We start from the raw sequence: 23,139 nt of genomic DNA on the forward strand, positions 1-23,139 counted from the left end.
TTCAATAATATCCCTGCAGATATATAAAAATAAATAAAAATATTATCTTCTCTTTAAATACATAAATGTTCCCCAGTGGTTCTGCTGGCTGACTGGCTGGTTGGACAGACGAATGGATGTATTTTAAGGGTTATTAAAAAAAAAAAAAACTTATATCAGTAATCAACTGGCTTCAGATCTTGGCCACCTGGGCACACACTGGCTCATGCTCAGCTGACTGTCAACCAGCATCCCCAGGTCCTTTTCCACCAGGCAGTTTTCCAGCCACTCTTCCCCCAAGCTGTAGCGCCATTTGGGGTTGTGACCCAGGTGTGGAACCCAACACTTTGTCTTATTGAACCTCATCCCATTGGATGTGGCCCATCGATCCAGCCTGTCCAGATCCCTCTGCAGAGCCCTCCTGCCCTGCACCAGATCAAGATTCCCACCCAGCTGTGTCACCTGCAAACTAGGTGAGGGACTACTCAATCCCCTCATCCCTATCGTTGATGAAGGTATTAAACAGGACTGGCCTGTTATAGATGGATAATGAGATGATTGGCTCTTGCAATTAAAAGATAACTATTGTATGAATATTAAGAAAAGCTTTAGTGATGTATAGTTATGTTATTGTAGTTTAGATGTCCTCTGTTCTCCCCATAGTTCCCTCTCCCCTCCCTGTATTGTTGTCTAGGTCACATATAAAGAAGGTGTGCACGTGTGTCCCTTACCTGGGGCAGTTGGGAATGGAAAAAGCTTGTTGCTTAGGGGGTGTGTGGCATGGCAACACCTGATCTCCAATCAAGAAAGCAGTCTCCACAGATAAATGGCAAAGAAGAGCTGACTGACAGACTTTGGGAAGGGCCAGGGCTGGCTGATACAACCCCCAGGGGTATAAAAGACTGAGTATCCATCTTGAAGATGAAGTGGCTGTGTGGTATGTACAAGGGGCAGCTCCCAGCTGCCTTATGTAGTCCTTTGTTGTATTTTTGTTAAGATTTAATAAGCCTTTTTCAATTTTTAAAGTGAGCAGTTGTTTCTTACAGGCTCCAGCCATGAGCTGGGGGGACACCACTCGTGGCCAGCGTCCCTCCAAGCTCGTGCTGAAGGCTGCCTGCAGCACAGCCACTGTGAGGATTCTCTCTGGAGACTGGAACCTGCCTAATGCCCTGCCAGCCAGGCATCCTCAGGTACTCTCAGGCATCTCACCTGCCTGAACCTCCCAATACACAAGGCAGGGTGATTCTGAAGAATACAGATGTATTCTAAATTCTTGCTGGCTGATGAAAAATAAGGGTAATAAATCATTCCTTGATGAATTCTATTTGTTTCTTTAGACTTATGCCCAGGATAAGCAATGCAAACACAAAGCTTCTCATGGCTGGACCAGTAAGGAAGGTGGAATTAGACTGAAAGTTGTCAGTATTGGGTTTTAAAGGCATCCATCACACTCTGTTACAATGCTAGCAGCAGTCTCCAAAATGCCAATTATTTAGAAACCCTGAACCATGCTATTCTATACAAATTGAATGGGGCTGATTTTATTACAAATATTTCTGTCTTTTCCAATTAAGAATGTAGCATTATATAGTGATGTGAGACTGTCTTGTTAATTTACCCTCGGAGTGCATTTATTCCAGTCACACAATAACAGTAACAGAGTAGAAATTAGTTTTCCTCTCTCACTTGCAATGATTGTGATGGGCCTTAACAGGAACGTTAAGAACAATCTTGACCCAAGCTGCATCTAATCTTCTGCTGCTATAAATGGAGTGACAGCAGTTTGCACAATCTGATGATATTTTGTTCTTTGCTTCATGGCAGTAGCTGTATAAAAAAATTTCAGATTATCCACTCTTTTCTAAAGAAGGATTAAATCCATACATATTTACAAAAAAAAAAAAAGTTGTTACTCAATTTCTACTCAGTAATGTATTTTTCAGGATGATAAAACATCATTTTAGAAGCATACCTGATAATGCTTTACCATTTAAATCCATTTCATTGTTTGATTTTGATCTACATAAACAGGTTTTAGAAGAAAAAAATTACAAAATCCACAATGTTGTAAGAGGGAGATAAAGAGGAACATTTATTCTATACTCCTATCTATTTGAATCTATTAGATTTATATCTAGGTCAGTCCTTGAATAATATAGCCTCTGAATTCCATTAACTTTCTGATAGCTGTATTACAAGTCCTTGCACAGTCTATCAGAAATAAGAATTTTATTCTTTCGTGTTCCACTTCTCTCTCACAATAGAGATCAAAACCTGGGTATTACAATCTGTTGTCACAGACATTATTTCAATATTACTTTTCATTTAGAGGACAAAGAGGGGAAAAAAAGGGTGGGTTTTGTAGATTTCCCTTAAAAATTACATAAATTAAGTGAAATATAGAATCGTACTGCGTACACAGATTCATTCCAGAAAATACACCCCCGTAGAGTATTTTTCTGTGAACATTGTTGAGATAAAAACACATCTTCACATTGCCGATTTCCATTTGAACGCTGCCAGGAGAGATTTCAATTCTTTAAGTTGCACTGCCCTCTAGGGGAAAGGATCTTCAGCTGTCGCTCCGCGAGAACAAAAGCCACCCTGGCCTTTCTCCTTCAGTTTTCAAGGCTGAACACTTTGCTTCCTCCAAATGCTACGCTGATGCTTGGTATGAACTCGGCATGAGTAGCACAAAGATGAGCTTTGTACAGTACAGCCATGTTTATTTGCATTTTTATTCCCTTAGATGTTCTATTTGTGTGTGTGATGCCTTGCCCGAAGCATAAACCTGTTTAAGTAGTGAATCTTGCCCTGTCGAGCTCACCCTTCCTCTCAGTGGTCTGGGGGACAAAATGGTTACCAGGGTTTTTCTGCTGGAGGTTAAATCTTGTGTGGCCATGTTTGGGATGCTCCATAAGGCAGCTCTGGGCTCTCTGCAGATCTGGTGTGCACTGAAGGAGCTGATCACGGTTGCTTGTGCAGACCATGAAACTGAAAGGTGGTCTCTAGTTTGGAAAAACTATCATATTCCAACAAACAGCTGACAAACAGGCAGGTTTTAGTAAGAAGCTCCCAAATACAAACAAGGAAAAAAAAAACCCTTTTCTGCTATTTGAGTCCTGGTATTTTCTAAAAAGAAATAATCAGAGAGATAGTCAAATAATGGACAACTATGATTATCATATTCAAATTCAAAAGGGTCACAGGGAATCGAAATACCACACTGGGGAAGCCATCTGGGACATACATCTGGGTATGATGAATTCCATCCCCCTTCCGATGAAGTAAAACATGGAACCAACATTATGTTGGTATTTCACAATATAATTTAATGCTGTCAGGCAACTGTATGGCTTGAAAATGGAATACAATTCCAGAAGAGAAATTCCTATAGCAGATCTTTTCTCTTTTACAATTTCTTAGAAAAGATGTGTATTGAAGGAGGAGCAGGATGTGGTTCAGTGAAGCGTACATAATGCTTCAGTATCTTTCCACAGTGGATACTCCAAATAAGATAGCAGAAGTAATGACTGAATCAGAGAACAATGATTGGATTTAGTATTTGGAAAAAAAAAATAGATCAGGTTGGTATAGAGAGAAATAGGCTGCCATGGCTATCAGAAATTCTTGTAAGGAAAAAGAGCACACTGTGAAAATTGTGGGAATACTGAAGCAGAAAAAAATCAGTAACTAATGACAACTCATCTTTGAAGAAGATTAAAGGTTCCACAAAGGAGAGGGAAAGGAGATTATGCATTCATCACATGAAGCAAGCTGCAATGTTAGTGTGAGCTGATGTTGTGCCTCCAGCACCTTGTGGCTACCGTGGTGGTGTTATGTGGGAGATGAACACAGCACACTTCACTGGCTCAAATCAGTGCACAAACGAAAGTGAACATTAAGAATTACTGTTCTGGATCTACTGGCTGAAGTAAAGATAGTCCAAAATTTTTCAATGTCCACTTATTCTGTGTACTTACCTTTCAAACAAATAGCTATAACAATTTTATTAATTATTCCCACTTTTTCCTCACTAGACAATTGCAGCCTTAAACCTTCAGCCTGCAAAAATTCCTTCTCAGCCTTTTCATGTTTGATTTTGAAAATAGGATTGCCTTTAAAATCAATTAAAAGCGACAGATTTAGCAACATCCACAGATAAATCAAATCTGAGCTCAGCATGTAGTAGTGTAATAAATACACATTAGTAAGAAGGGAAAATTGTAAGAGACAAAAATGTTCTTAACTTGTAAAATAATGTATACTTCTAAGTATTTTATTTAAAAATCCAATTTCTTTAGGTATCCTTCTTAAGTGTCTAGTTTTGGATCTTAAGATTTTTTACAAATGAAAGAGTTGTACTGAGATGGTATCCTTGGTATTAATACCCTTATTATTAAATATTCTTAATAAATATAAGTATATATTATAATGTTTGTATTATTAAATATATAAGTAAATTTTCTGGTCCTCTCCTGATTGTTTTTAAAAGATTTTTAGGCCCTACTTTTTCTTTCAGGACTATTTTCTTTTTTTGTGGGCCTTTTCCCTCTTTTGGGGCTGTGCTCATCTAGTGTGATTAGTTGGTAATTTCCATACAGTCTACATAACCCCAGCTAACATCTGTGCACACAGAGGGTGAGGGTCTGCACCTGGCAAGGGGTCTTTGTGACCTGTGGGACTATTAGTATTGTAATGGATATAGTTCAGCTATAGGACGCATGGACATTAAATATTTTGCCAAGTTAATAATGTATCCATAGACGTGCATCAACACCTTGATTTATTACATCCTCAAAGTTTGTTAGCTCCTAGGTGTCCTTGGCTATCTGTTTTACTGACATACAACATTTTGCTTTACTACATCCAGTTCGCTGTACCTTGATTTGCTACATCCACAGCTGACAACTAACAAGCTTTAGGCTTTAGCTCCCTTGACTGAAGGATGCTGGCTGCTGCTGTTCCCCTGGCTGGATCTCCTTTCCTTATTACTGACAGAACAAGAGGACACAGTCTCTCTCTCAAAGCTACATCAGGGAAGGTATAGGTCGGATATTAGGAAGAAAGTTTTCACCGAAAGAAGAATTAAGTACTGGAATGCTCTTCCCAGGGAAGTGGTAGAATCACCATCTCTGGATGTGTTTAAAAAAAGACTGGACATGGCACTAGGTACTATAGTCTGGTTGAGGTGTTAGGGCATAGGTTGGACTTGATGATCTTAGAGGTCTCTTCCAACCTCATTATTCTGTGATTCTGTGATTCTGTGATTATTAGGCCTGAGGCGTACAGAGCCCCGATCCCCAAGAACACCCCGGCCCCACACAATCCCAGCGCATTCCCGTGCCAGGCCGGCAGTGACGTGCCCGCGCCGTCAGCCGGCCGGAAGCGCCGCTGGCAGCAGTAAACAACGGCGTCGGGAGCCGCCGCTTCCATCTTGGAGGAGCCCGAGCCCGAGCCCACCGGGGACCATGGGGAGCGTCCTGGGCCTCTGCTCCATGGCGAGCTGGGTAAGGTGAACGCGGACGGCGCGGGGGTCCCTCCTTGCCTTTCCCTGCCCGCCGCAGGCTCGGAGCCGGCGGCCGGTCCTTTCCCCCCCCCCTCCTTCCTTCCCTCCCTCCGCACCCGGGCCTCGCCCGCCGCCTCCCCACGCCTGTGCCACCCAGGGCGGCTGCGGCGCTGCTTTCCCTCCTGCTCCCGCGGCACGGGGAGGCTGGCGGGCCCCTGCCCGGCCCCATCCGAGCTCTGTCCGCCCCAGTGGCCGCGGCCCCCGCTCCGCCGGGCAGGGCTCTCTCCCCGCCGCGCTGGAGGGGGCGGGCCCCGCCGTGGTCCCTCTCGGGCTGCTCCCGGGATCCCCAGGGATCCGTCGGAGCCGTTTGGCCGGTGCTGTGGGGAGCTTCGTCCTTAACCCAGACAGGCCGGCCTGTCGAGCTGCTGGGCGCCGCTTAATCCGCGTTGCTGTGCGGGAGGTTCCGCGGTGTCCGCTGAAATCACCTCTCCCCGAATCTCTAAAGAGACCGGTCAAATGCTTTGAACTCAGCGTTTCTTTCGGGAAAATCAAAACCCGCACGTTTCCCCGATTCTAATATTTGTATTTAATGCCTCTTTATTACGGCTTTGTCTGTAGCAGCTCCACCCTTTGTAGCATCTTTGTCTCGCCGAGCCATCCTTTCCTGGCGGCACAGTAATCCGTGGTAATGTGTCACCACGTCAGTCAGGTGATTTTTGTTCATGGGAAGCAGTAGATTGAGATGGCATTAAGACTCTTGGCACGATGCAGGAAAGCGAAGAAGTTGGTAAAGAGTTCAGCTGAGACACTGCTTTTTTATCAATAAGGGATATCAATAAGGGATATCAATAAGGCATATGTCTTTCCAAGTCTAGTCCCTGTCTATATTGACACAGTCAAGTGGTTTGTGAGTTTTTAGATGTTTGCAGTAAGAATGTCACTGGGATTGTGAAAATCTGAATTTTTAATACCAAAAATAATTGTACCATGCATGAATCAAATTAAATTACTTATTATTAGAGCATTCGTGCACACACTTCTAGTGATATAACAAGACCTCATATTTATCCAGGCTCCTACATCTGAATGTATTGGTTTGGGCTCTTCTAGTACAGAGTGACCTTTAATTAAGAGAGATGATCCATAATCCCCTAATCTCATGTACAAATTATATGAAATTATCATAGAATTGGAAAATCTGCATAAATTAACCTCCAGGCTGATATGCCTGTAAATAATCAACTAGAACACTGATAATATCCTTTTAACTAATTACTGTCAGGGTTCATTTTGCTCTCATTAACATTTTAAATACTACTTAATGGTTTAGCCAGTTAGGCTTGAATTACTAACTGGATATAGTTAACAGTATTATTTTTAATTATTGTTAAATACTTCATGACATTGTGACTATAGACTTTATTTCAAATACTTGAGTTAATATATACTGCATTTTCAAGTTCATAAACAGCCTCTCTGACAACTGGGTGGTGTTTGTATTGTTTGAAGAACCCCTGTCTACTTGTTCTTGATTGTTTTTCTGCAGAGAAATTCAGCCTGTTAGATAAAATGATTTCCATGAAATCATAATCTTAAATCAGATTTACTGTGACTAGTTAACCCCTGTCCCTTCCTTTAAAGTGCCCAAACAAATCAGGGTGAGTAGATTTTGTTGGTATTATTTTTTACTTTCCCCTGGTGGCTTTATAGGGATCATTTTCTTTCCACATTTAAAACCACAGCTAATCAGCCCTTGAAGCTTGTACAGCAGTTCTGAGCAGGAGAATCTGTCCACGCTGCTCTCTAGGGATATGTCAGTACAAACTCAGTTTGTGGCTCTGAGAAGGAAGCACCCAGTGAGGGCGAGGGAGCCGCAGGACCAGATGCAGTGGGGTTGGTGTGGTGCGGGCTGTGGCACGGCCGGCAAAGCTGCCCTGCCCCTGGGGACGCTGCTGTCACTGCTGCTCCTCCGCAGGGCCCCGTGTTGTGCTGTGCAGAGCCGCTCTGCTCAGGCCTCCTGCCGTGCTTGTGTCTCCTGTGCTTTTGTGCTGTGCTGCTGCTGTGTGTGACTGCTCTGTGCTCCCCTGTGCTGATGAGGGAGTGCTTCACGTTAGCATTTTTAAGAGCAAGGGGAGCCTGTCAGAGATGAGGTTGAGGCCAAAGCCATAAGAGCAGAGCCATCTCAGCAAAAGTCTTCTGCTCCTGTCAGCCTAGGTTGGTAAGGCAGCACTGTTTTCCCTCTGCTGTGTCTTGCCTCTATTGTTCTCTTCTCTGAAACAGCTGAGCTGCTGTTTTGCTCTTTTAATATTCTCTGTCAAGGCAAAGATCTTGATTAATTCAGTGTCTATAAGCTTAAGAGTAGGGATGATGTAGCTAAACCTTGACTAGGCACATCAAGGGCTTAGTGTTTTTGCAAATAATTAATTCAATATATAATCATTTAGTCTTTACTCCAGTAGGAAGATTATGGTTAATATTAAAAACTTGTTCTGTGTGCATCAAGGGCAGTAAAGTTTGTCCTTCCATGATTTTGTGGGGTTTTTTGTCTCCTCTCTCCTTCAGTATACATCTTGTTAACATGTTCCTCATGCAGTTTCCACTGCCCTGGGGAATGAAATGACTCGTGTCTCAGGCATGAATTAACTTGTATGCCCTGCTGGCTGATCCCAGAATAGGTGTGTGGGTTTGTCTTTTCTTATTTTGCCTTAGTAAACACCATTGAGCTGCTTATTTTTCCTCAAAAATGTAAAGGGATATGAGTTGGTAGGTAAGTAAAGTTTCTGGAAGGCAATAGATTTTATTCAGTTGTGTCTGAGTAACTTTTGTCTAAGCTTCCTTATGGAAGGAAATGAAAAAAGTACTTGTGGAGTAACTTTTTGTCTGCATCTGTGACTAAGCTGAGTCACACTGGGGAGTTGAGCTTTGATCTCCATGGTAGTATCTTGCTGTGTGTACTACTGAAATTTTTGTGGGAGGCGTGCTTTAAATTTAGGAAGAAAGTGGCAGGAACTCACCTTGTCTCCTCTGCTGATAAGCTGAATTCCATGGGCTGAATGTTCCTTGGTTCCTGTTCTTTGTGAAGTCTGTAACAAGTAGTTTTGCTGTTAGTATACTGCTATTTTGTTGGAATGGTATGTATCTTATTCTCTTTTGCCAAAGGAAGAGAGAATTGGACTGTAATATGATTCCTTGTGTAAGGAGCCAGCTTGTATGAATAGTGTCATGTATCAACAGGTGTCTCTTGTTCAGAGGTGGATGTGCATGAGCTGTTTAGGGGCAAAACGTTTTAAAAGCTGGTCTTGGAGCTCAGACACTCCAGTGAGGTGTATGGCCTCTCTTGAGGCACATTGTTTCCCAGTGAGGTGGAGACAATCATCTTCATTTCAACTACTGCAAGTCTCTCCTGTCTGTAGAAGCATTCATGCTTGTGCTTCCACTGAGGCAAAGAGCAAGTTGCTTGAATTATTTAGGTATGTAGCAAACATTGGGATTCCTTACAGAAGTGAATTTTTGTAACCAGTGCTTCTGTTCCCATGTTTTCTGCAGCAGATGAGCTTAATTATATATTCTATTCTGCCAAACTCAACCATTTATTCAAAAGTATGTTTAGAAATATTAATGCAGACAGAATTAGTTCAAGAAAGTAGTTTTTTGAACAGAGAAGTGAGATATTTTTCACTGGAAAGGTTATTTGTGTTTGTAGGAAATAGTGTAAGGACAGTAGTACTGTAAAATTCTGATGCATTTGAAGACTATTTGCCATACGTTTCCTGCTTACGAAGCGTAGATGTAGTGTAGTTGCTTGCAGTCGTAGAGCAGGCTCAAAGGTCCACCTACTCCATCTTTTATGAAGAGGAGGGCCTGAGTGGGAGGATGTGCTACCCTGTCCAGTTGCATCTTGAACACCTCCAGTGATGGAGACTCTACCATATCCTCAGGGAGGTTGTTGCAGGGACTGGTTGCTCTCAGTCTAAAAAATTTCTTTATTATATTGAAATGATATCTCCTATAATCAATGCTTTCAAATTATTTGTGCTGCACTGAGTGGAGGAGAAGGTAAAAAGGGGCAATATAATAACTATTACATCCCAAAATACTTACAATGAGAATCTGCCTAGTTTCAGTGGTTTAGCAGACAAATGTAATGGTGAAGTTTGCCAATTTAAAGATGATTCTGTAGCGTAGTGGAGTGAAGATTGTTGGCTCCTTGGGAAGGAACATGTACCAAAAAGAATACAGGGAAGTTATTTAAAAGACAAAGTTTGTGGGTTCGGTGTGTGAGTCTGGTTGAAACTGTAGGAATGATAATCGGCCTTGTCCGGAGGGCTTCTCTGGAGTGTTGTGGCAGTCTGTCTGCTTTTCCCGGCAACCCCTGGGGCTCTTCCGGTAGCAGCGGACTGCTGGCATTTTTGGTTGTCATATGATTAAACTGCTGAGAACTCCTTCTGACACATGCCTGTCATACTGGGTGACTGGAATGTCCTGGTCATGTGGCCCTCTAACTACTGCTGTCCTTCGGTGACTGAGTGTCTCTCATACAGTGGTGGACACCTGTGGCTTTTGTCCCATGGTGGAGTTGTCCCTGGATGTGTGCTGGGGGAGAAGCTGGGTTTTAACCCTGTTCTGTATCTTTCTGTGTCATGGTTTGTTGTAGCTCAGAGAAGCCAGTCATCACACATTCTGATTGTAACTTTCCTCCTTTGGCTAATGTTTACTTGTGGGACCTTGCCTTTCTTTTACATCCCAAATTGTCACACTGCACGTGGCAGAGAATTGTTCCCTGCTTCCCAACCTTTTCCTGGTGAAACAGCTCCCTTTTTTTCTTCCCACAATTTTCTATGTGAGAATTAAACACAGGTAAATTTTGTCTGTTTGGTTTTCCCCCCTTGTAGTATTACAACTGTACCGCATTCCCCATGATACCATGATACTGGTATCAGTATCATACAGTATTGATATCAAATATCAACTTTTGCTGTTGATATTTGGTATCAATAAGACATGTTCTGCATATTTGCTCTGTTCTTACTGTTTGTAACTTTTACATTTCATAAGTTAATTTTGCAGACTAACAGAATCATGTGATCTGTGAGTAACTGCTAATATGAAATAGTTTGCAACCTAAGATTTAATCTCTATCACCTGTTTTTTTGTGTTTTGGAAATATTTGTGGCCCCAATGAGGATTTTATCCCAGCTGTGCCAGGTGCTGAGAGTGTACCTACATAGCAGTTGTGTCGTATCTTTTTCCTGTGGTGTGTTTGTTTAGTCTCTGCAGCTGTGGAAGGGAGGATGTAGTTGCTAACAAAAGCATTCCTTGCATGTCATTTGGCTGAAATGAAATAAAACTCAAGAGAACAAATGAGCCTGAATCCAGTCTTTATTTCTTCTGAATGGCTAAATGATTACTTCTAATCATTGAAAAGTATTAGAAATCACTAATTTCACCATGCAGCGGCGCATTGGGAAGCGCTGTTGTTTGGTGGCTGTGTAGCACGTAACTTAGTCTGCACCAATGGTGGGGTGCACAGGATGAGTAATTTTCCATCATATCTGATGATCTGCGCAGCCTGATTAAATATTGAAATCTAGTAATCCAAAGCTTCTTAAATAATTCATGTTCTGTCTTTTTGTCAGATACCATGCTTGTGTGGAAGTGCCCCGTGCCTGCTTTGCCGATGCTGCCCCAGTGGAAACAACTCCACCATAACGCGGCTGATTTATGCCTTCTTTCTGCTTCTTGGCGTGAGCGTCGCCTGTGTGATGCTAATACCAGGCATGGAAGAGCAGCTGAAGAAGGTCAGGTTATTTATTGCTAGCATTTTTGGGAGAACAAATGTCACAAATAATAGTAATTGACATCTTGAAAAGCATGGGTTTTATTTGGAAATATGTCATTTTACTACCAGCTGTGCTTCACAGTCACCATTAATTTGTTTGTGAGTCAAAGAAGTTGTGGGAAGATCCCTCTATAAATGAAAAGCACTCTTTTGAGGTAAAGCCTCTTCTTTAAGTGCTCAGAGCAGAAAAAATAAAATTTTGCATCAAACAAGAAAATTTATGTATGTGTAGTTCCAAATTAAGTATTATTGAGATGCTTGTATTTATGGCACTTAATTGATTTTTATTGTGGTTGTGGTTAAAAAAAATAACTACACCCTAAGATCCTTCTAGTTTTGTCATGCTGTACTAGTTAAAATTCTGTTTTAAAGTCTGCAGTGTGTAACAAAAATATTTTTCACTCATCATAGTAGCCTGTTTTCCACCCAGGGAATTAGGAAGACTTTGTAGGATCTTACAGTTTATTAGCTATATGAAGATGCAATATAAAACTGGAGAATGGTAATGTGAGTTCAGTAGAGCTTACAGGTTCCTTGAACTTGGGTTGCATGTACTTCAGTTCTGTTTTGCAGTCTTAAGTTTTTTTCAGTAGATAGTAGCTTTGGTTAGGCATGATTTTCATGGTTTTCCTCCCAAATTATTCACCTGTAAATGTGTATTGTAGGTTTGTATAGTTACCACTTTAGAGCTTCAGTGAGAGCCATGTTAGTCACCTAGGAAAGAAAATTACAGCCTTCTGGAGTATGATTTGACTTCTGAAAGATATTGCTCATATCCTGGTAGTGACTGGAGAGAATGTTCTCAGCTGTTTCATATGGAAATTACAGATACACCTAATTGATAGGGAGGGTACTTTCTTTGGGAAAGGCTGTGTCTGTTTTAAAGAGATGTAAGCAGGCTGCCACTTCCTAGCTATGTCATAAGCCTGATAGTAACTGTCAAGTCAAATCTACAAGTTCACAGATCTTTAATTATCTCTTGATTCAGATCAGCAAGGGAAAACTGCATTTCTTTGAGAAGTTCTGAAATTACTAATAACATAAAAAACCTGTTCATAAGATCCCTGTCCCACTCATGGAAACATTCAAGGTCAGGTGGGATGGGGCCTCAAGCAACTTGATGTCGTTGAAGATGTCCTGCCCATGGCAGAGGGGTTAGTCTAGGTGAGCTTTAAAGGTCTTCTCCAACTCAAACTATTTTATAGAAAGATTTATTTTATTTTATCCTGCCTATGCAGGTTTTTTTTTTTCCTTGCATGTGTTTGATATTCTAGTTGGACTGCAGCTAATGATGCAATCCTTCAATATCATATTTTCTAGCAGTGTTAATAGTTACATAATGTTACAATATTAATAAATTGATTATTGGAAATGTATTAATATTCATTTACTGACAGGAAGTCATTTAATGATGACTGATGTGTCTTGTATTTATCACAGATTCCTGGATTTTGTGATGGAGGGTTGGGAACAAGTATTCCTGGTGTGCAGGGCCATGTGAACTGTGATGTGCTGGTTGGCTACAAGGCTGTGTACCGCGTGTGCTTTGGCATGGCCATGTTCTTCCTTCTCTTCTCCTTGCTGATGATCAAAGTGAAGAGCAGCAATGACCCCAGAGCAGCAGTGCACAATGGGTAAGATGCAGAAATGAGTGCTGAGATGAGTTAGTGATTAATTTTTGTTTCATTCCACAGAGATTTTTTTCAAGAAATAAAAATATTTAGGAGCCTCATCTGAATTATATTCCTCTTAACTTTGAAGTTTGTAAGAACTTTTTTTCTTTTCTGAACAGTTTTGTTTTAAAGGTTATAGCAGTTACACATATATATCGATATAGATGTATAAAACATATCTTTTCTCTTTCTGCTATCTTCTCAGTTGCCCCTCTGCAAAAAGAAATGAATTATGTATCTAGTTTCTGAGCTTCCCAGTGAATTTTTATTTGTATTTCATTTTAGTTAAGATTATCAGATGGAAAAATATAGTGGAAATTCAGCTTATGTACTGACACAAGCGGTAGTTTTCATCCAAGTTCTGCCCATGTGTAATGTAGCTCCTTGAACCAGGAAAATGTAAATATTTGTGAGAGGACATGATGCAGAAAAGCCTAAAACCATTTGTGGTGCCTAATCTCGGTGGTCACAATGATTGCTTAGACTACTGCTTTTTAGAGGTGACCGTATTTAACAGAACCTATGAACAGCTAAGCCAAAAATTATATTTTATATTCAGTATAGTAAGATTAAACATGTCTAACATAAAAAGAGAAAAAGCTTCAAATTATTTCTGTAGGGGAAAATAATTAAGACTGAGAAGAATATTGCTTTGTTTACTTCTGGGTTTTTTTGGAAAAGAAAGAGTACATATTAAGATGCATTAGCAAGAGTAACTCAGTTCAGCCTTTCTCTCCACCCTGCTTTGTTCAGGAGAACATGCTTGTTGCAAGCAAAAAGAAAGTGGTTCAGCTACATTTGGTATCAGAGCTCTGTTGTTTTTTGGTTCTTTTTCAGAAAAAGGCACATGGTGATTTTTCATAATGAGGAATGTTCTTTTACCTAAATTTTTTCTAAAGTGTTTGGGATCTTCTTGATAACCTTATTTGGAGTTGTGCTCTCCAATACAAATTTAGGTACTGTTTATGCAACCCACAGCAGTATGCTCTTCTTAGCCAATCTAACCATCAGCACTAGGATAAAAGGAAAAATTTAACTGTTGCTGGTAAAATATTTAATAACGTTACTGTCAATACTTCTGTAATAACTCGTTGCTTCAATAATATGCATTACAGTGAGCTTTATGAAAAGCATTATGGCTTTTAATTTTTGAAATTGTCTGTATGTTCAGTAATATTTTGAGATGTAATCTTTTTGTCAGTAAATTGAAATATTCAGAATATTAAGTTTTTGCATATATGTGTACTAACTTTTTCATGCTTGCATGCAAGTTAAGCTCAATAATACAATTTGGTGCCAATGTTCACCTTCTCTGCTTTATTAATGCAAGTCAGAATGGTTTCTTGCCTCAGGTTTGTGATGACAATGGAAAAAAATCAATTATATCTACAAGATAATTGCTAGCTTGTACAGAATGCACAGCAGCTTTAGGTATTATTTCAGATGACTATTGTTTTCAATTGTAGAACAGGGGTAGAGCAGTAAGATCCATCAAAAAAGTCTAGAATTAGAGATTAAATATATATGAACTTGAACACATTTCTATTTCTATTATTGAGAATGACATTGATTAAAATACTGGATTCTAAAACTACTTTTAGTGGGGTTTGTATTGCACTGTAAATGTTACAACTTAATTCAACTTTCAGACTGGATTTTGTCACCTCTTTATATCCCAGGGAGTTAGTCCATTTTGGTTCTGTATTCTACACTCCTGTCATCTCACATAGTTCCTCTCCACACAACTGGAATTTGTTCTTCTGGTATCCATCACTTGATTGTAACAGCCAGCAGGAGAGAGTAAACTTGCTTAAAGTATGGGAATAAATGGGAAGGGATAGAAAACTTGAAAAACTGACAAGTGGTTGACATTGTGGGGGTGTGGTACATATCTTTGTGGTGTTATATTCAGTTTTGAAGTGCATGTAGATGGCATCATGCCTGTTTTTGGAGCTGCCTGTCACTGGGATCAGAAAAAATAGTCTTTACCTCTTACAGTTTTGTTGGCATAACAGTTTGAAGTTCTCTATGCAGGGTATATTTATACAGTTAGTGTTTGGGGTGAGTTTGTTATATCATTGGTGAAGGATATTCCCATGTATGCTTTCTGAAAACATCTGATCTCTTTTGATGGTCTGTGAGTTCATGTCTTTTACTGGAAGAAAAATTCCAATGACACTGCCCTGAAGCAGGGACTTGGAACTTGATTGTGTCTTTTCTGTGCAGGATAAGTGATTTGCTTTTGTTTTTGTGGTAAATCCTCATCAGCTCAGTAGGCCTAAAGAATCTGAAGTTGGATGGGAAGAATCTAGACTTTTGTATATTTCTCTCACGTAGGAAGTGAGCCAAGACTGGTAGGGAGCTCCAGCATAATATTTTATGTCTTGTAGGCATCAATGCGATCTTTGATATTAAAAGTACAAAGAGATTTTTTAACCCATTTTTCTGATATGCAGACAAACCAACAGTCTCACTGCTCTGGTTTAAAACATTCTTAGGAAGAAAAAAAGCAGCTCACAATTGGCCTAATTTGGAATTCACAAGTGAGAGGATACCTCTGGGAAATGTGTCAAACTCTGTGTCACTCTAGCACAGGTTAAGCATAATTTTTTAGAGAGCAAAAATCTTGGGCAGATAAAATTTTTATCCTGCTTCAATTGAGGCAAGTTAAGAATGAGCAAATTAAAAAAAAAAAACAACTCTTAAAGATGTGTATTTTATATATGAATTAGACCAGACTTAACAGTTGCCTTATTTTTATTTCCCTTTAGATTCTGGTTCTTTAAATTTGCGACGGCGCTTGCAATTAGTGTTGGAGCTTTCTTCATCCCAGAGGGACCATTTACAACTGGTGAGGGATTGTTGTCTTCCTCTGTATCATGGTGCAATCATACTTAGTTTTAAATAAAGTAAGTGCATGCTGATGTCATACAGTTTTAATTGTAGCTGTGTAACTGTAGTGCTTCTATGTGTTTAGGGACACTGTGATGGGGGGTAAACCTATGGTTCTTAAATGATTTTGTTTTACTTCTCTTCTAGTGTGGTTTTATGTAGGTATGGCTGGAGCATTCTGCTTTATTCTTATTCAGCTGGTCTTGCTTATTGACTTTGCCCATTCCTGGAATGAATCTTGGGTTGAAAAAATGGAGGAAGGAAACTCAAGATGCTGGTATGCAGGTATGGAGGGACTATACTACAGTCAAGTTTTAACTTTAATTTAATGTGCATTGTGTTAAATAAGTTACTCACTGAATAGTTCATTTCACCAATGCAGAAAGGGCTGCTTCATGCAGGAGTGTCATTTTCTCAGGTGTGTAGTTCAGCTCCATTGATGTCCTTTTGTTGTCAAGTTAAATAAGGGGAAGCAGGGAGAGATGCAGCAGCCTCTGAGTAATAAGATCTGTTCCCTGGGTGCAAGGCATGAGTTTCAGAGAATCACAGAATGGGGGAGGTTGGAAGGGACCACAGCAGCTCATCTGATGCAGCCTCCCAGCTCAAGCAGGGTCATCCTGGAGCACACATGGCACAGGATTGTGTCCAGATGGTTCTTGAATATCTCCAGTGAGGGAGACTCTTCAGCCTCTCTGGGCAATCTATTCCAGGGTGCAGTCATACAAAGTAAAGAAGTTCTTCCTCATGTTCAGGTGGAGCTTTCTGTGCATCATAGTATCAGAAAAGTGGCAACTGCAGCTTTTTGGGTTTTTCTTGTTTTGTTTTTTGGGTCAGTTTGGGGTTTTTTTTTGTTGGGGTTCTTTGGTTTTGGGTTTTTTGTTTGTTTGTTTTGGGATGTTTGGTTTTTTTTTTTAGTCATAGCTTTTGCTAGCCCTTCAGTGCTGATTAAAAACAAAGTAACTTGCTATTGCATCATGTTGAGTAGAATCATCTCAAACAATTGTTTTTTCTGGTTGCCAGTTAATCATTCTTTGAAGGTATATGCTGAGTGAAAGGTCAAGGTAGTGAAGGAGGGTAAAGTCATCTCACTGGAGAAATGTTATTTTAATAAAGTGTTTCAGATTTTATAATTTAGGTGTTTCAGAAGACAGTATGGCCTGTCTTAATTCAGTGGCTGCTTCTCTATTTAGTGTTTTTTCTAAGACGTAATTTGGCAATGAGATTTTGTGTTAGCTTCTCTGAAGCTGAAGTATTTCTTCAGTTTCTTTTTTTAAGCTGTTAGCCAAAGTGTGTCCAGTACAGCTATCTATGTTCCTTTATCCTCCTTGCTCTTCCTGGTTGCTGTTAGGGCACTGGAGAATCAAGCATGGACTCAGGATTCCCATGTATTGTTTCTTCACAGGCTATTTGAGAACTTCTTTTACATTTCAGTGCCCAGAATTCTGATTGTATATTGTATCCCACACTTGATAATCATGCAGTATTATTCCAATCATAGTAGTCTCTGTTATTAACCAGTTTAACTATGGTTTTGTTTCTTCACAGCTCTCCTCTCAGCTACAGCTGTCAACTATCTGCTGTCTCTGGTAGCTATTGTCTTGTTTTATGTTTATTACACTCATCCAGAAGGTTGTTCTGAAAACAAGACATTCATCAGTGTTAATATGCTCCTGTGCATTGGTGCTTCTGTAATGTCAATTCTGCCAAGAATTCAGGTACGATTTTGATTCTGTTACCTCCTGTATTATCACAATAATCACAATATCATTGTGCCTGCAACTTTTGATTGCCTAACTTCCCTGTTCTGTGACTCCTTTGTCTAGGAATCTCAGCCAAGATCTGGTTTGCTGCAGTCTTCGGTGATCACAATTTACACAATGTATTTGACTTGGTCAGCCATGACCAATGAGCCAGGTAAGTGTAGTAACAATGTATGTAGAGCATTTTGGGTAACCAGTTCAGCAGCAAATTGTACTTCCACTTCTTGCAGGGCAGCATTAGAGCAGGGTGACAGAATGTGCATATGGTAGGGCTCAGCTACATGTACTGCTAGGAGCCCACTCTCCTGAGGGATAGGAAGGGATGGGCAGCAGGGAGGGAGGGCAGGGTCTGTGTGGCGGGTCTGGGCAAGCTCCCTTGAGGGGGAGAGGGAAGCAGAGTGCCACTTCTTCCTTCTTCTGGGAGGTGCTCACCTTTTCCTCCCCCCAAAAGCCACGCTCCCAGCAACAATGTGGGATGTATAAAATAGCAGCATGGCCTTGCCCACACATCTCTGAGTTCCCCCCCCTCTGCAACCAGCATGCTAAAATCATGTCTTTTCCCCCTGCTTGTATGGCATGTAATTTCTGCTCTTTACTGGCAGAACTGCAGTATTCTAAAGCTTAGATTTTGCAAATCAGTGCAACTCCCCTGAGGACTCTAAGAGTTCGTCTCTACCAAGTTTCATGTTTCTTAGGTGACCAAGATGCTACTAATTATATTTTTCCAAACTGAGGATTTATAAACAAGTATTAATAAATGTTGTCAATGTTTATTGTGACTGGAAACAGTTGAATGTCTCTAAAAATAAACAAGTGCAGAAATTATGATGATTAAAATAAATCACCAGATATTGATTTTAGTGGTTTTAATTGGGTCTCTGACCCTTTTGTCTTAGCTGTGGACAATCTTCTGTGCTTCTGTGTCATGGAATACATGAGTCATCTAATTCAGGCAGTGATTATGGGAAAATAAGATTGTCTACTACCTTCAGCTGTTTCATCAGTGTTACCTGTGGATGCTGTGGGTTGGGAACCACTCATAATAAAAAACTGACTTACTGGCGTTGTTTTCCATTTCTGGGATGGCTTAGGTACCCCATCTGTAGAATATGTTTGTTAAACCTGTTTTCTAGCAGTAGAGTTTCTGAAGCTTATTATACAGAAATTTCTGTTTTGTTGCATCTAATGATGTCAGATGGAATAGTAAAGCAGTTGATGCATATCTTACATAAGTTCAGAATCCTTTTATCTGCTCAAAGACATAGATTTTTATGCCATATACTGTCATTTCCCTGCTCTAGAGAGATTCAGTAGGCTAAAATTAAATTCAAATTTCACTTAAAGACTGTCACAGTCACGACGTTCCTTTCTATTTCTGTGCATTCAGCATGGAAATGTGCTATTAAATACTTGTCCTGTTCTTGTTTTATATAAGCTCTAATGCAATTTCCCTCACAGACAGGCGCTGTAACCCCAGTCTGCTGAGCATCATTGGTTACAACAGCACCACCATTCCGACCCAAGGTCAGGTAGTGCAGTGGTGGGACGCGCAAGGGATTGTAGGATTGGTTTTGTTTCTGCTGTGTGTTCTCTATTCAAGGTAAGAGTCCTTCAAAAAAATACATTAATTTGTATCACTTCTTATTGTTGGATACGAAATTGTATTTATTTGGGTATCTGTACTATGTCCTTTCCTGTCATATCCAGCATCCGGACATCCAACAACAGCCAAGTTAACAAGCTGATGCTGACCAGTGATGAATCAACACTGATAGAGGATGGAATGCCCAGGAGTGATGGCTCCCTTGATGATGGAGATGATGTTCACCGAGCTATAGATAATGAGAGGGATGGAGTTACTTACAGTTACTCCTTCTTCCACTTCATGCTTTTCCTGGCATCACTGTATATCATGATGACACTTACCAACTGGTACAGGTATTTATGTTTGATTAGATGTGCTGATAATGAGCATACAAGAGGCCGTCTCTTGCTGGACAAGGAGGCACAAGTTGCATGCTCTGGAATGTAGGTGTTGAGTGAGACTTCTCAAGGGAAGTGTATCTGAAAACTAGCCAACCTTGTTCACAAGTGCCTGCCATATTTTCTAGATGATTCTTGTTATTCACTGGACTGCTGAAATACATCCTGCTAAAGTGAACAGGATAAAGTCCTAAATTATATAACAATTAAAAATTAGTAAACACTTGGCCCATGTCTAGTACAGAGAGCTAGAAAAAGGACATGTTATATCAACAGGTCAAGGGGAAGATGTTTCTTCCCATCTCCTCAAGTTCTGGAGCTTCCCAATATGAGAGAGACATGGGCATATACTGGAGAGAGTCCACAAAGGGCCACAAAGATGATTAAGGGTCTAGAGCATATGTGATATGAGGAGAAGCTGAGAGAGCTGGGACTGTTCAGCTTGGAGGAGGCCCAAGGGGTGTCTCACCAATGTGTATAAAACACCTGAAGGAGGTGTGCGAAGAGGATGGAGACAGGACTTCTGAGTGGTGCCCAGTGACACGGCCAGAGGCAAAAGGCACAAACTGAGACACATGTGGTTCCCTGTGAACATCAGGAAACATTTTTCCATTGCTAGGGTGACTGAGCACTGGTGCAGGTTGCCAGGGGAGGTTGTGGAGTTTCCATTCTTGGAGGCACTCCAAAGCTGTCTGAGGCAGCTGGATTTAGGTGTCCCCGCTGGAACAGTGGAGCTGGACTTGAGAACTTTCAGTGGTCTCGTCCAACCACAGCCATTCTCTGACAGGGCTTAGTGGAAGGAAATGATGGCTGATCCTTGGAAAAAATCCTAACAACAAAATAGTCCTCCTGTGTGTGAAATGTTGCTAACCAGCTAGATCAGATGTTCTTCAGAATTAAAAAATACAGCTTAAGGTCTCTTGTTGCATGGCAAAGAACAATTTGTATCAAAAAAGCAACACTAAAAGGTACTTCCTTCAGAAATAACTCTTAATAGATGGTCCTGCTGTGAAATTGATTTGTGGCCCTACTTGGGTCCAATATGACATTAAGATGATCAGTTTCTCTAGGTGGTATGTTGCCCTGTTCTTCTAAAGTTCTTCTAAGCCTTCTGATGTTTACATTTTTGTAATGGAGTTTCTCACACGCTTTTCTTGTAAATAATGATTGTTTTGCATTCCTTTCTGGAGGGAGGAGAGAATTGATGGACTGTTGGTTTGACCAGTATGGTTGGAGAGGTGGCAGTTTCATCCTCCAATCCATGGTCACTTTTGGAATTCTATAAATAACAAGGTCGGGGAAATAAATGCTCTGTTTTTTGCCTTGGACATCTCAGCATGTGAGTGTCATTCGTGTCATATTGTGACCGTGGTGTCCTTTGGCAAGACAAAATACATTCTTTTTGTCTCTAAGTGCTATCCATTTACTGCCTTTCTGCAGATTTGTTAGAGATTCCTTGTAATTCTGCTTTTTGGCAGCTTCTCATACTGAGTATTTTTTGTGCTGTTGTTGTTTTTCCACCTCCTGTGACATCTACATACAAGTGGTGTTCTTGTACAGACTGGTGTGAACTGCCTGGGAGAAGGGTCCTTTGATGTGTGAATTGAGAATGATCTCCTGTGAAAACAGTGTTGAAGGGTGGCTTAGAACACAAGTATGTTATATTGAAAAAAACTGCAAATTATCCTTTTTTCTTTTCCTTGGTTCACAGTCCGGATTCTTCCTACGAGACAATGACCAGCAAGTGGCCGTCGGTGTGGGTGAAGATCTCTTCCAGCTGGATTGGCATCGTGCTGTATGTGTGGACTCTGGTGGCTCCGCTGGTTCTCACCAACCGCGACTTTGACTGAGCTGTGCTGCTCTGGAGGGAGGCTGTGCTAGCGCCACGCGTCTCTGAAACAAACAGTATTCCGGGTAGTAGTGCGGGTGTAAATACATGTGTGTGTGCTGTCCAGGTAGTATTCCCTGCTTTGTCCTGCATGATCACCTTGAATCATGTCTTGTCATTTCAGTAAATGACTTTTTCTAGCTGAGCTCAGTGGTAATTGCTGTAACGATGGTTTTCAGAGGATTACTCCTACTTTGAGTGCTTTGGGAGCACAAGATGTAAGATTGAGAGCTTTTGGAAGTATGTTTTTTTCCCCTCAATTGCATTAAATGGTTGTAGGAAAAGAAGTGCAAGTGTTAATTAGGGTAATTAAACAGTGCTAGGTCAGGCTTTGCAAGTGAAGAAGGATCTGCCTTTGATGATCCCTGTTGCCTTGATTCCAAAGTAAGCCTTGAGAAGTGTTGTTAGACTCAAAGGAGCACGTGTGGGTTCACTGGATGTCTTGCAGCACTTAAGACACTACCAGCCTGACTTTTCCCATGCCGAGGGCAGCAGTACCTTCAGCACAGATGTGAGGGGGAAAACTTGCACCTGGAGCTCCAGAGGAGCCAGTCCAGTGTGTCCCATTGCACACAGGACAGGCACCCTGGGGAGAATACCCTGGTATCAGAAGCATGTTTTTAAGGCACCTGTTTACAATGTGCATCTACATAGTATTACTGGTTTTTTAAGTAGTTCAAGTAGCATAGATGTGCTGTAATTTATTGCTGTTTTGTGTGCCACTTTCTTGGCTAAGCTACAATCATGAAGTTTGCAAGGAGCTGAGTGGTAAAAGCTGTGTAAGCCCTTTGGAGGAATTGAGTATTGTGATTAAAAACAAAAAAAAGTGGAGAAAAAGAAGCACCGAAGTTACAATAACTAAAGGAGGAGGTTTGCATTTACTGAGGCTTCAACTGAAGGGTTTCCTAAAATATTTTGGGCTCTGAATCTTGAAATCTTTTACTGTATTAGGTATTTTGCTTGTTGTCCATTGCCAGAGATGGAGTTGAGCCTAGAAAGTCTAAATCTAGGCATAGTTCCTGTGCAGTTATGAAATCTTAAAATGCTTTTGTGCTTGCTGCTTTGTAACTGAAGTACATAAGCTGCATAATTTCTCTGTTACTTGCTACAACTTGAACCTAGAGCAGCCTGACTGGGAGTGACCCTGGAGCCTGCAGCAGTCATGCTCATCCCTTTCTGTGGTGTTTGTAACTGTGACTTCCTGTTGCTATTCTCTAAGCTTTTATTTTAATTCTGCACCTGAACACTGACATTTACTGCAAAAAATCTGACATGTCAAGTCAAACTTGAGACAGTAATGGAAAGATTAGTAAAGGCTTGTAATAATTTGGAATATGTTGTTACCTTATTAATAAATAAATTTGGATGAAGATGTCCCATGACTTTTGATGTCTCATGCTGCTGCCAGATGTGGCTATTGCAAGGGTTTGTGTAACCTTCTCATCCTCTCTTCTGTTCTGAGAACAACCAACAGTGCTGCAGAGCACACCTGTGAGTCCCTGGCTCTTTTAGGAGGTCACGTGTAACTGCCTGGGTGAAGTTCTCTGACAGTCCTATGCCCTTGGCAGCCATGTCCCAGTAAACACTTTGTAAACACTAACATGCTTTGCACCTGG

At 40.8% G+C, this 23,139-nt stretch overlaps 1 protein-coding gene across 1 annotated transcript; it reads left to right on the forward strand.

The window, feature by feature from the left end:
* The first annotated feature begins 5,357 nt into the window (after positions 1 to 5,357).
* Positions 5,358 to 22,898, forward strand: SERINC1 (serine incorporator 1). Its single transcript, XM_036380933.2, has 10 exons — positions 5,358 to 5,489; positions 11,125 to 11,286; positions 12,768 to 12,961; positions 15,772 to 15,851; positions 16,040 to 16,177; positions 17,438 to 17,607; positions 17,716 to 17,806; positions 19,111 to 19,252; positions 19,360 to 19,590; positions 21,347 to 22,898. The coding sequence occupies exons 1-10, from the start codon at positions 5,451 to 5,453 to the stop codon at positions 21,483 to 21,485; spliced, it is 1,386 nt and encodes a 461-aa protein (XP_036236826.1). The 5' UTR covers positions 5,358 to 5,450; the 3' UTR covers positions 21,486 to 22,898.
* The last annotated feature ends 241 nt before the right edge of the window (positions 22,899 to 23,139 follow it).

The sequence above is a fragment of the Molothrus ater genome, chromosome 3 (genome assembly GCF_012460135.2).
Source record: "Molothrus ater isolate BHLD 08-10-18 breed brown headed cowbird chromosome 3, BPBGC_Mater_1.1, whole genome shotgun sequence".
NCBI lineage: Eukaryota > Metazoa > Chordata > Aves > Passeriformes > Icteridae > Molothrus > Molothrus ater.

Bases quoted from the DNA above. Each gene is read 5' to 3' on its own strand.
- SERINC1 (XM_036380933.2), top strand. From the start codon at position 5,451: ATGGGGAGCGTCCTGGGCCTCTGCTCCATGGCGAGCTGG. The intron at 5,490-11,124 runs GTAAGGTGAACG...TCTTTTTGTCAG, and splicing joins TCTGCTCCATGGCGAGCTGG to ATACCATGCTTGTGTGGAAG. The intron at 17,807-19,110 runs GTAAGTGTAGTA...TTTCCCTCACAG, and splicing joins AGCCATGACCAATGAGCCAG to ACAGGCGCTGTAACCCCAGT.